Source organism: Solanum dulcamara, chromosome 8, assembly GCF_947179165.1.
Source record: "Solanum dulcamara chromosome 8, daSolDulc1.2, whole genome shotgun sequence".
In the NCBI taxonomy this organism is placed as follows: domain Eukaryota; kingdom Viridiplantae; phylum Streptophyta; class Magnoliopsida; order Solanales; family Solanaceae; genus Solanum; species Solanum dulcamara.
The window spans coordinates 75,492,909-75,505,841 of record NC_077244.1 but is presented as its reverse complement, the minus strand read 5'-3'; the positions used below and the strand labels follow the sequence as shown (position 1 = coordinate 75,505,841).

Sequence of the window (12,933 nt, the reverse complement as noted above, 5' to 3'; positions counted from 1 at the left end):
TTTTACAAATTGAACTTAAGAAAATGATCTTTCCAAAAATAAAAATAAAGATCCCTTATAAAAACGATATAATTTTTTTTAAAAGGACTAAAAAATCAATTCTCCTTGATGTATAGAATTTTTGATGTCATTTTTACCTGTTATAACAAGTAACATGATTTATTTTCAAAATTCCAATTCCTACTTTTATGGAGAGATATAATGAGAAGAATTTCTTGTATACAACTATATCACCTTCTTGTGTTTCCATTTTTAAGCTTGCAACGACAGTTTGTTTTTCTTCGTTTTTTGGGGGAGTACAATTATAGGTTTTTTAATGGATAGTGATTTAATTTATTAATAAGACTAAACAAGGATGTTTAAATTAGTAACATAATTACACGTGTAATTGGAAGATAAGAGGCAGATATGACGTTGATTAAAAGAGATGTTTTCAAATAAATGAATTTGAAATTCATAAGTTCCTATTTACATCACATGCTTTTGTCTCTCAATATTTACACCAAAGACACTCCAACCATGTCAAACTACCAACCTTATCTCTTACCCTCAATGCCTTCTTACACTATAAATAATACTTAACAAAACGTACGTACCACCAAAAAAAAAACTTTCAAAAACAAAGAAAGCACACAGAAAAAAACTAGTAGCTTATTACTTACTTATTTTTCTCTATCGTAATGTCGAAGGGTAGAATAAATGGGAAGAATAAAAAGAATGGGATAGTGAAGAAATTACGAAAAAGATTTCTACTAGGGAAGAAATTTCCGATGGACGATCAATCGGAAAATGAGTCGAGGGATGTACCGGAGGATGTGAAGGAAGGGCATTTCGCGGTCATTGCGACGAACGACGATGAGCTCAAGAGGTTTGTAGTGCCATTGTGTTGCTTAACACACCCTTCATTCTTGAGGCTATTGGAACAAGCTGCTGAGGTATATGGTTTTGATCATGAAGGTGCACTTACATTACCGTGTAGGCCTAGTGAGATGGAGAGGATTTTGGCGCTAATATATATGGAGTTCGCGCGTGACTGCTTAGCTTAATTAGTAGCTTTAACTCTTTTTTACTAGCGCAATGTTGTAACTGGATACTTCTTGATCAATAGAATAACAAGAGGAGGAAAAAGTAAGTTATGATGAACCCAAACTCCCTCTAATATCAGTTGTCAGAGTAATATTTGAGTCCATCATTTTCAAAATCTAACTCAGTATTTCAATGTTTTGGTCATGATTTTGAATTTATATATCATGACTGCATGTGGATGTAGTATAGGGTGTGTTTTAATAGCAGAGTGGAGAAAGAGTTCTAGTTCAATTTTGAAGTGGAGGAAAATATAATAGATGAAGTGAGTGATTTTAGCTATGGAATAAAGTTTTTCTCCCATAAATTATTTTGTTCATTTTCTTTTGTTACACGTTATCCTCATCAGACCCCACGTTATATGGGATTTCACTGGGTTGTTGCTGTTATTTTTCTTCTTTTGTTACACATCTTTTTAATGCAATTCTATTTATTGTGTTATTGGTGCATTTTAGTTCTATATACTTCAGTTTGTTCTAAATTTGTTTAATAAGAAATGACGTTTTATTTGTTCCGATTGAAATTAAAATTTGCGTGATGTTGCATGTAGATGCTTATTAAAGTTGGATTACATCAATATCTTGAGGTTATTGATTATTTTAATAAATTAATTATACTTAAGATAATACGTCTTATTTGAAGTATAATACACAAAAAGTCAATTAAATTCGTAAAAAGTTCACAAAACACTCAATTTGGACACGCGCTCTCATTTAACCTATAGCCATTATTAAAAAGAAATATTTAAAGAATGTTCTGAAATGTTAATTTACTATTAACCCGGTAAATGCTAAAAGTTTTTCAGCCGAAAGACTTAAAACATTAAAAAATGAATTAATAGTAAATTAACATATCATATAAATAGAGAGGTCTTCTTTGTTTTGAAAAAAAAAGAAGATAAGATTAAGTGCATTAAGTTTGTTAAAAAAAAGTTTTTATAAGTTGAAAGGAGGTGTTCTTATTTGTGGAGTTTTAAACTCAACTCTTGTCCAGAGTTTATTGAATTACATTTTGTGATAATGCTGTTGTATCCTGGAGGGGACAAGTCAAGAGGACTACTGCTAAACCGGTGAAAAGATTTGCTGCAGTGAGCTTGAATCTTCTTAAAGAGAGCGAGATATCCGCGCCTCAGCCAAGAAGTGAATTTATTTTCTTCATTTTATTTTTTAATTGTAATTTGTAATCTTGTAATATCAACAACAATTTTAAGGAGATTCAATATGGCTACAATTGAAAAATCCACGGATATCAAGATGGGAGATCTAAACAAGCCATTTCGGTTCAATGATAATCATTTCAAGAGATAGAAGGGAAAAATACTTTTCTACTTAAGTCTTTTTAATATTTCATATGTGTTAACTCAGAAAAATCCTAAGAAAGTTGACATCCTCTCCATTGATAATGATGAACTTATTTCTCATCAAGATAAAGTGAAAAAGTACAATAATGATTCCTACAAGTGTCGGTATTATATTCTTAATTGTATATCTGATATTTTTTATGATTATTATGATAGAGTGCAAAGAAAATATGGAAAGCATTGCAAAGTAAATATGACACCGAAGAAGCTGGAGTGAAAAAATATGCTGCTAGGCGATTTTTTCGTTTACAAATGGTGGATGACAAATTACTGATAGACCAAGCTCAAGATTTTATAATGATCGTTGGAGAGCTCAGGTCCGAGGAAGTCAAAATTGGAGACAACCTTATTGTTTGTGGCATAATAGACAAACTTCCACCTTCATAGAAGAAGTTTTAAAAAAATATGCGCCACAAACAAAAGAAACCTCTCTTGAGACTTTGATAATGAAAATCCGCATGGAAGAGGAGGCAAGGGGCCAAGATGCACTTTTACAAAATGAAGAAAGCAACATCGCAACGAAGGTAAATTTAGTTACTTCAAAAAATGTTACTCCTGAATCTAATAAAAATACTTCTTTGAAGCCAAAGAAGAAAAAGTTCAAGACAAATAATTGTAGACTTCCCAAGAAAAATAATAGTGAAAATAACCAAGCACAAAATCAACAAGTTTATGATAAAGAACCGTGGTTTGTCTGTAGCAAGAGTGGGCATATTGCTCGATTTTGCAGATACCAGAAACGTGGTCTTACACCTCAGACAAACGTTACCAAAGAGCCTTTTGTGTCAATGATTACAAACATAAACATGGTTGAGAATGTTGATGGATGATGGGTTGATTCTGGTGCAAATCATCATTTCTGTTATGATAAAGATTGATTTAAAAAATATACTCCTTTTGAAGAGACCAAAACCATCATGCTCGTTGATTCTCATACTACTCAAGTGCTTGGAACGGGAGATGTCGAATTGTGTTTTACCTCTGGAAAGGTATTAACTTTGAAAGATGTACTTTATACTCCTTCCATGAGAAAAAACTTGATGTCTAGTTTTCTTCTTAACAAAGCAGGTTTTAAACAGATTATTGAATCTGATCAATATATAATTGTGAAAAAGGGTATTTTTGTGGGAAGGGGGGTATGCTTATGATGGGATGTTTAAACTGAATGTTGAAATGAATAAAGTTTCTACTTCTGTTTAAATGCTTTCTTCTACTAATTTTTGGCATGCTCATTTGTGTCATATTAATGATCGTTATGTTGGAATCATGAGTAGTTTAGGATTAATCCAGTGATTAAAAATAATTTTGAAAAATGTGAAGCTTATAGTAAAACCAAAATCTCTAAAAGGCCTCATTTTCAAGTTGAAAGAAAAACCGATTTATTAGAATTAGTTCACACTGATATTTGTGAACTTGAAGGAATTTTAACTCGTGGAGAAAATAGATATTTTATCACTTTCATTGATTATTTTTAAAGTTACATATGTTTACTTGATGAGAAAAAGAAGTGATGTTTTGAAAATTTTAAATTTTTTCTCCATGAGGTTGAAAATCAGTTTGGAAAAAAAATAAAAAGAATTGGAAGTGATAGAGGCCGTGAATATGAGTCAAATGAGTTTAATTCTTTGTTAGATCATTGAGAATAATTCATGAAACTACTCCTCCTTATTCTGTTTCATCTAATGGTGTAGTAGAAAGGAAAAATAGAACTTTCGTTGAATTGACTAATGTTGTGTTTATTGAATCAAATGCACCTTTAAATTTTTGGGGTAAAACTATTTTGACTGCATGTTATGTGTTAAATCAAGTACCTCATAAAAAGATTAAACTAACATCTTTTGAGTTGTGGAAAGGCTACAAGCCAAGTTTGAAATATCTAAGAATTTGGAGTTGTCTAGCTTTTGTGAGGCTAATGGATTCCAAGGTTACAAAATTGGATAAGAAAGTTACTACTTGTGCTTTTTTTGGTTATGCTTCAAATAGTACAGCCTATAGATTTTTTAATCTTGAAGATAATATTGTAGTAGCATCAGGTGATGCTATTTTTCATGAAAATAAATTTCCTTTTGATTCTAAAAATAGTGGGGTTCAAAGAATTGAACAGAATATTTTATCACTACCTAGTTCTTCTTCTTCCATTTTAAAAAATAAAGAAATTGATGATTTTGAGTTAAGAAGAAGTAAAAGAGAGAGTAGAAAAAAATTGGTCCTGATTTTTTTGTTTTTAATGTTGGAGATGACCCTTTCACTTTAAAAGAAGTTTTATCTTCACATGATTCTATTTTTTGGAAAGAGTCTGTAAATGATGAAATGAAATCACTAATTTCTAATAAAACTTGAAAGTTAGTTGATTTACCACCAGATTGTAAAACAATTGGTTGCAAATGGGTCTTACGAAAAAAGTTAAAACCGAATGGATCTATCGATAAATATAAGGCTAAACTAGTTGCAAAAGAATTTAAGCAACTAGAAGGTGGTAAGCTCTATTTGGCCCGGAGCATTGGTTTTTTGATATTTTTTCTTCGATTACTAAAATTACATCCATCAGACTTGTAATTACTATGGCTGCAATTTTTGATTTGCATATTCATCAAATGGATGTAAAAATTGCTTTTTTGAATGAAGACCTTAATAGAGAAATTTATATGTAACAACCTGACGGTTTTGTTGAAGCAGGCCAAAAAAGCAAAGTATGTAAACTTACTAAATTCCTATATGGCTTGAAACAGGCACCAAAATAATGGCATGAAAAGTTTGATTCCTGCATGATTGAAAATGATTTTAAAATAAATGAGTGTAATAAGTGCATATATCATAAGTCTTGAAATAATACACATATTATTTGCCTGTATGTTGATGATTTATTGATCTTTGGCTCGAATATGAATGTTATTGATGATACTAAGAACATTCTTAGAAGCTATTTTGATATGAAAGATCTTGGTGAGGTAAATTTTATTTTTGGAATAAAAATTACTAGAACATGTGATGGAATTTTTCTTGACCAGTCATATTATGTTGAGAAAATTTTGAAAAAATATAACTTTCGTGATTGCAAGCATGTTTTAACTTTTTTTAATTCAAGTGTACACTTGTTTTCAGTAAAAAACCGATGAGATTATGGAAGTAAATATTCTTGCATTTATTGCTTTGTTCAAAGTAAAAATGATGTGATAAATCAAAAGGAATATGCTAGCTTAATTGAAAGTTTGAGATATGTGACTGATTGCACTAGGCCTGATATTGCATATGCAGTAGGAGTACTTAGCAGGTTTACAAGCAAGTCGGGTAATGAATATTGGCATGCTATAAAAAGAGTTATGAGATATTAAATTGAAACAAACACTTGTGGTTTGTTCTATAAAAATATCTTGTTGTACTTGAAGGCTTTTCTGATGCAGATTGGAACACTCTAGGAGGTGACTCCTTTTCTACCACTGGTTACATTTTTACATTGGGTGATGGTGTTGTTTGTTGGAAATCAAAAAAGCAAACTATAATTGCTAATTCTACCATGTATGCTGAACTAATTGCTTTAGTTTTAGCTAGTGAGGAAGCGAATTGGTTAAGAAATTTGTTATTTCAAATACCTTATTTTGAAAAACCAATTCCTCCAATTTTAATTCATTGTGATAGCAGTGCAGCAATTGGTAGAGTTTAAAATCGTCATTACAACGGTAAATCCATACCTATAAGGAGGAAACACGGTAATGTAAGATCATATTTGACAAGTGGTACCATTAATGTTGATTATGTCAAATCTTGTGAAAATCTTGCAAATCCTCTTACTAAGGCCTTAACAAGAGAAAAGGTCTGGAGCACATTGAGGAGAATGGGATTGAAGTCTATAAATTCATGAGTTACATATGGGGAAACCCAACTTGGAGACTAGAGATCCTATAAGCAGGTTCAATGAGAAAAATGAATCATATGATGACGTGTTGTGAAAAAATGCACTATTTTTTATTTCGTCCCTATGATATAAGTGCATTGTTTCTTGTAGTAAATTGTGGAGGTTGAGTTTAAAAAACTCTTAATAAAAATTTGTAGCCCGTATGAGTGGAGTGTTAAATTTATAAGAGCACTCTCGACAGATTTCACCTATGTGAGTGTGGAAGTAGACCGCTTCCTATGAGAATTGGGCTTATTCTCAAAAGAACTCATAAAACCGGGATAGCACAAGGCCATAATGTGCTGGCTTATAAAGCTCGTGACAACACCTTAATTACTATATGTGAGCAGTAATATTTTATGTTCCTTAAGTAGTCGTAGTTCAAGTCTGAGACCACTACGACTCTGGAGTAAATGTTATTGTTTCACTAAGTGGAGGTTCAATGTAGAGCACACCTTTATTATGTATAGTAGTCTTCCTTCAGTTGATAAACTCTCTTATATAATATTAAAATGAGTGGGGATTGTTAGTTTTAGCATTTTAATATCAATATTGAGTGATATTAATTTGCATAAGTGGCATATATTATAATTCTCTCTTTAGTGCATAAAAATGTCTTTCATTATCATCTTTAGTTAGTGCAAGATTATTCATTCCATTACGTATTTGTAACCTAATTATCACTAATAAGTGGTGCACTAAATGATAATGATGGCATTCCATTATTTTTTCATCTTTGAATGATTTCCTCTCCTATAAATAGAGAGGTCTTCTTTGTTTTGAAAAAAAAGAAGATAAGATTAAGTGCATTAAGTTTGTTAACAGAAAAAGAGTTCTTATAAGTTGAAGAGAGGTGTTCTTATTTGTGGAGCTTTAAACTCAACTCTTGTCCAGAGTTTGTTGAGTTACATTTTGTGATAAGGCTGTTGTATCCTGGATGGGACAAGTCAAGAGGACAACTGCTGGACCGGTGAAAAGACTTGTTGTAGTGGGCTTGAATTTCCTTAAAGAGAGCGAGATATCCGCGCCTCAGCCAAGAAGTGAATTTATTTTCTTCATTTTATTTTTTAATTATAATTTATAATCTTGTAATATCAACAACAGGAACAAAATTGTACCCCCAAGGGCGGAGTGAATATTGATTAACTATTAGAACCGCGGAGGAATGATAAGTATTTTTTTATTTGAGGTTTTGAGTTTGAATTCAGTTGAATTATGGAGTAGTTTTTGTTGAGAAACATTTTATCCTTATTGTGAGACTTTTCGGTATAGATTTGGATTTAGTCGGTTCCAGTATGAATATCGGACATCGAGTATGAACGAATCAATATTCTTAAAAAAATATTTCTTCTGCCTCATTTTATGTAGCACCCTTTCCTTTTCCGTTTGTCCGAAAAAGAATGCACCTTACTATAATTAGAAATAATTTAATTTTAAAATTCTCCCTTGACTTTAATGAAATGATTTACAACCACACAAATATATAAATATTTGTTTTAATTTTTTTTTTCTTTTTAAATTTAATGTCAAATCAAATGATGTCATATAAAATGAAACGGCGAGAGTATTGAATTCTTGACCGGCCAAATGTACTAATTAACGAATTAGAAATTACTTGTGATTAGACGTTTAAGGTTAATGAAGGTAAATTACAATTTTAAAGGAAAGGTATAGTCAAGTACAAATAGGTACGAACTGCGAACCGTACACAAAGGTTAAAGTAAATCAAGGTACTGAATTATTATAAAATGTAAAGTAGAATATTATATCTACTTCCAAAATTTGGATGATGGATGACATGACTATGCCAAAAAGATTACATATAAATGAAGTTTTAAAACCATTGCACGAGAAATAGAAAATGGCAAAAATGATACCTAGGCTCAAAGTAAATCTTTAAATATATTTTGATCAATTTTGATTATTTCAATTTTCAAAAGTTGATTAAATTTGACGATGTGTCAATAAATTTGAGGGTGATTGTGAAACAAATGATTTAAACGAAAATAACAGGAAACTCCCATTAAAACCTACAAATCGCAACAGTAACAAAAAATGCATTATTACAACAAAACAATATTTAAAAACTTAACAGAAATTGTACCTAAAAAAATGCACCGATTAGAAAAAAAAAGAAAAACAGAAAATGCACATTCAAATGTAAGTTCCTACTAAAAAAAATCATAATCCCATCAAATCTAACATACGAAGTTCATTAAATATTTGAAAGAGATTAAAAGTTCTTGTTTTAAACAATTTAAAAGACTCAAATTATTTAAAAACTTACTTCGAATCTGTCAAAAATATAAGGGACCATTTTTATTATATTCTGAATTAATTATAATCTTAAAGTAGATATCAAACAACGACGATTAAATGAAAGAATTTTTTTCTCACGTATGCCCAATTTTTCAATTATTGAGGCAAGTGTGAATGAAAAAATGTTTGATTGGAAAAATGAAATGTAACTCATTTAATGTGACAGGCTTAACTGCTCAAGGTACAGTCACTGTAAATATGTGAGGGATCCACTTATGTGTTTGGTTGTTGACATTCTTTATCACAGTCGATAAATATGATAAAATAGATGAAGTTAGTATTATTTTAATTAGAAATTTCGATTTTGAGTTTTGAATATGAAAAAAAATTAATAGCAGCGTTATTTTTGAATGAATCTTATTCGACATAAATTTAAATTAATCAGATTCCAATATGAATTTCGAAGAAAAACAAAAAAAACATATCTTTTACTTCTACACCAGTAATTGTTCCTATGACTATTTGACTTCATTCATTTAAGACATCTATAATTGTTGGCTCCGACATATTGGACTCTTGAAATTGTAGATCTAGTTTACGGATTTGATAAAAATTCAGTAATATTATTTTAAATTTTATATTTGTCTTAAGAAATTTATATATATATGCACGTGTTATTAATTTAAAATAGACACTAACATAAAAAAAATTAAAATTCTGAATTTATAAACTTCAAATCCTATACACAGTCTCCAGAGACTAGACAGACAATGTAAGAAGACAATTTGGCTCCAAATAGTTTTTGGGAAAAACTTGTGAACTAGTCTTTGACCATAAAATTTGCCATTACTTAACAAATTTATTTGGCAAATATCCCAAGTTTCCAACTTCTAGAAAAAAAAACTAGAACTTGAGCACTTTTAAAAATTTAAAAATTACCCCAAATTTTTATATTTTATAAAAATATCCATCATTTATTGTCGAGAAGAGATTGTTTGTAGAATGTGGGAAGATTTTATAAAAGAATAGTTTGTTATTACCTCCTATGGAAAATAATAGTTTAAGTGACAAGATTGAAAAAAAAGAATAATTTATTTTTAATTCGATTAATGTATTGCTATTTTTCGTAATGTTATTTTGTTATTGTTGATTATTATCAATTATGTTATAAGTTTTTTTTAACGGAACATGTTCATTATAAAATAATAATACAAATTTATGAATATTTTTAATATTCTTGAAAAAATTCATGGTCAAACACATGATAAAACTTTACCTCAAAATTATTTATCAAGAATATTTAAAAACTTAGGCCAAACGCTAGCTAAAATGTGGCTATTTGAAAAAGGGGGAAAAGGAGGAAGACATCATATATATTTTTTTCATATGAAGACATTTTCTGTACACGTTAGATTTTGAGTAGACAACACATATTTTGTCCTATCAGCATTATAGGATCCAATAAATATGTATTTGACCACTTTAATACTAGACCCGAGTGAAATATTAGGGTTTATTAGATTGGTGTAATAAAGATAATAATTTTAAAGTAAATAAATTAATTTACATTCTATATTGGTCATGATATTAATTAGTTTCAAAAGTTATTTTTTATTAAAATATTGAAATTAGCTATCTTATAAAAGGTATAATAGTTAATCCATGAAATTTCCTTATTTATCTTAGAGCAAACAATAAAAAATATGCCTAGTTCAAAAGTTGGTTGATGCATTTACTCTTGTTGATCACATAAAATCTAAAATGTGAACTCAAAATTCAACACTTCTTTCATTGACCACATCACATGTTGTCTTATCTCGTTATTTGGTACCCCTCTCCTATTTTATGGTACTATTATTATTTGAAGATTCAAACACATTTTATACTATTTTCTCCGTTCTTATTTATATGTCATTATTTTAAATTTTACGTGTATTAAAAAATTAAGTAAGTTTACTATTCTATCTTTATTTAACATTTTTAAGTCAAGCTTTCAATCAATAAACATAAATTAATTTATTTTGATTAATTAATTTCACCAATGAACATGAATTATTTATTTAATTTTTCTGTATTGGTCAAATATAAATTTTTAAGGCAGGCTTCTTATGTATGAACTTCTTAAGCATAATGTTTTAAAATTGAACTTATGTCCCAAGGCACAAGTTATACCTTACTATACATAAGTTCAGTTTAGAATTTTATACTTTAAAAAACCCGTCAATGAAATAATGAAATGAAGAGAAGGACTTTTCCCATTCTATGAGCCCTGCGAGCTCACGAGTCGTAGTCGTTCAAAGCGAAAGAAGTTTCGATCACAGACAGCTTTTAAAAGAAGAGAAAAGAGAAGAGGGGCAAGGGCGGATCGATCTGTTCCACCTGGCCACTAGAGTCGCCAGTTATGAGCGGTTGCTGAAAGAAAAGAAACAGAGAAGGACTTCATCCAAGGGCCGAATCAGTCGAACTCGAAGCCTTCGCTCTTATATTAATGGTTGGGATAGCTGGCTTACCTTCTTAGTTAGGACATTCAAGACTGTAAGAAGTTCATATTAGTAAATTTTTGCCCAAAGCACAAGTTATGCCTAAGATAAAATAAATTCAGAAGGCCTAGATTATGCCTTATTAGGCATAAGTCCAATGTATGAACTTTACCTTAAAGAAGTTCACGCACTAAACTTATATCTCATAAGGCATAACTTATGACGTCCGATTATTTTTTGCCTTGGCAAATTTTATTTGCCTTTCAATTTTTTTTAATTTTATATTAAAAGTATTTTTATTTGCATTTTTATTACTTAAAATATTGAAGAACAACAACAACAACAATCCAGTGAAATTCCACAACGTGAGGTCTGGAGAGGGTAGAGTGTACGCAGACCTTACTCCTATCAAGATAGGACGACTGTTTCCGAGAGACTCCCGGCTCAAAAAAAGCATAAAAAGGGGTCAGATATGGTTAAGAAATTCAAAACGATATAGGAAAATAAATAACGAAAGCGTCGCAGATAAAATAGAGTAATCAAAGTACAGAAAGTAATAAATAATAACAGAAATACCCTAATTAAGAGTTTTCTACCATATATTGAAGAAGATACACCTAGATACAAGTATTTTTGCTACTAGATACACTAAAAATAGGGAGAGAGGCGAGCGAGATAGTCATGTATCCTAGATACATGCAAATCACACTAGATACATTTATATGTATGTACCTGGTGTGATTTGCATGTATTTGTGATACCAGATACATAGGAGAGTGGCGAACGAGATTTGTTTGTATATCCAAATACATGCGAATCCACTTGGATGCAGTGTATCTATAGCAAATTACACCTAATTTTGACCTCATATATCCCGAGATACATGTATCTGGACACATCAAAATCTAGTAAGATTCGTAATATTACAAGTTAGAGTGTATCTAAATAATTAGTTTCTAAACTAGTGAGATTTCTGTAAATTTTCCTTTTTTTCTAGCATTTCCATCTTTTAGGAAGCAAGGCCCATATATAATGTATTGTAGGAGTAGTTTTCGTGGTTACAAGTTGGTTTTTTCAACGTACCATCTTAATTAGAAAACGAAGTTTAAAGCTTGTCATTTTGCAATAAAAGCTACTTCAGTCCTTCTCACGCAATCTTTCATTCTTCCCATTCCCAATACAGTAAACAAAATACTAATTTGTTAGTTTCAAATTTCATTTTCCAAATTCAGTACTTTTTCGTTCGTGGCCGGTGGCTCTGTTTCCTTTACTTGTTCAGTTTATACTTCGTACTACTTTTCTTAAAAAATACTATAACAACAATAACATATTCAATAAATTTCACAAACGCGATATGAACCATCAGCTCAGATGTAACAATTACATATGCCAAGACAAAATATAGCAAGTCACAAGGAAACAATGCAAAGTCTACGAACAACTACAACAAAATAACAGAGCGGAGACAACATAAAAACTGTGTGGCTCAATTTGAAGGCACTCAAACCTGTTTTGAAGCAACTGAACAACAGTAACTTTAGAGGGCTTACTGGAAAAATTGTTGGGATTAGAAATGAATTGATTGACAATCAGGAAAAGCTGACAGCGCAATACTCAGATAGTATGGCAGAAACGGAGAAATATTTATTACAACAGCTCGAGAAATGGCCTCTTATAGAAGAAAGCATATATCATCAGAAGTCTATAGCCATGTGGATAAAACTTGGTGATGCTAATACCAAGTATTTCACAGCTGTAATGAAGGAAAGGAGACAAAAAACAAATTGTCACATTAAAAGCATTGAGAGAAGGTGTATTAGGCAATCCAACGTGAGATAATCAGTTTTTACAAGTCTTTG

The 12,933-nt window shown here is 30.5% G+C and overlaps 1 protein-coding gene across 1 annotated transcript; it reads left to right on the top strand.

Moving 5' to 3' along the window:
- The first annotated feature begins 504 nt into the window (after positions 1-504).
- On the top strand, positions 505-1,428 carry LOC129901139 (auxin-induced protein X15-like). Its single transcript, XM_055976255.1, has one exon. The coding sequence runs from the start codon at positions 681-683 to the stop codon at positions 1,044-1,046; it is 366 nt and encodes a 121-aa protein (XP_055832230.1). The 5' UTR covers positions 505-680; the 3' UTR covers positions 1,047-1,428.
- The last annotated feature ends 11,505 nt before the right edge of the window (positions 1,429-12,933 follow it).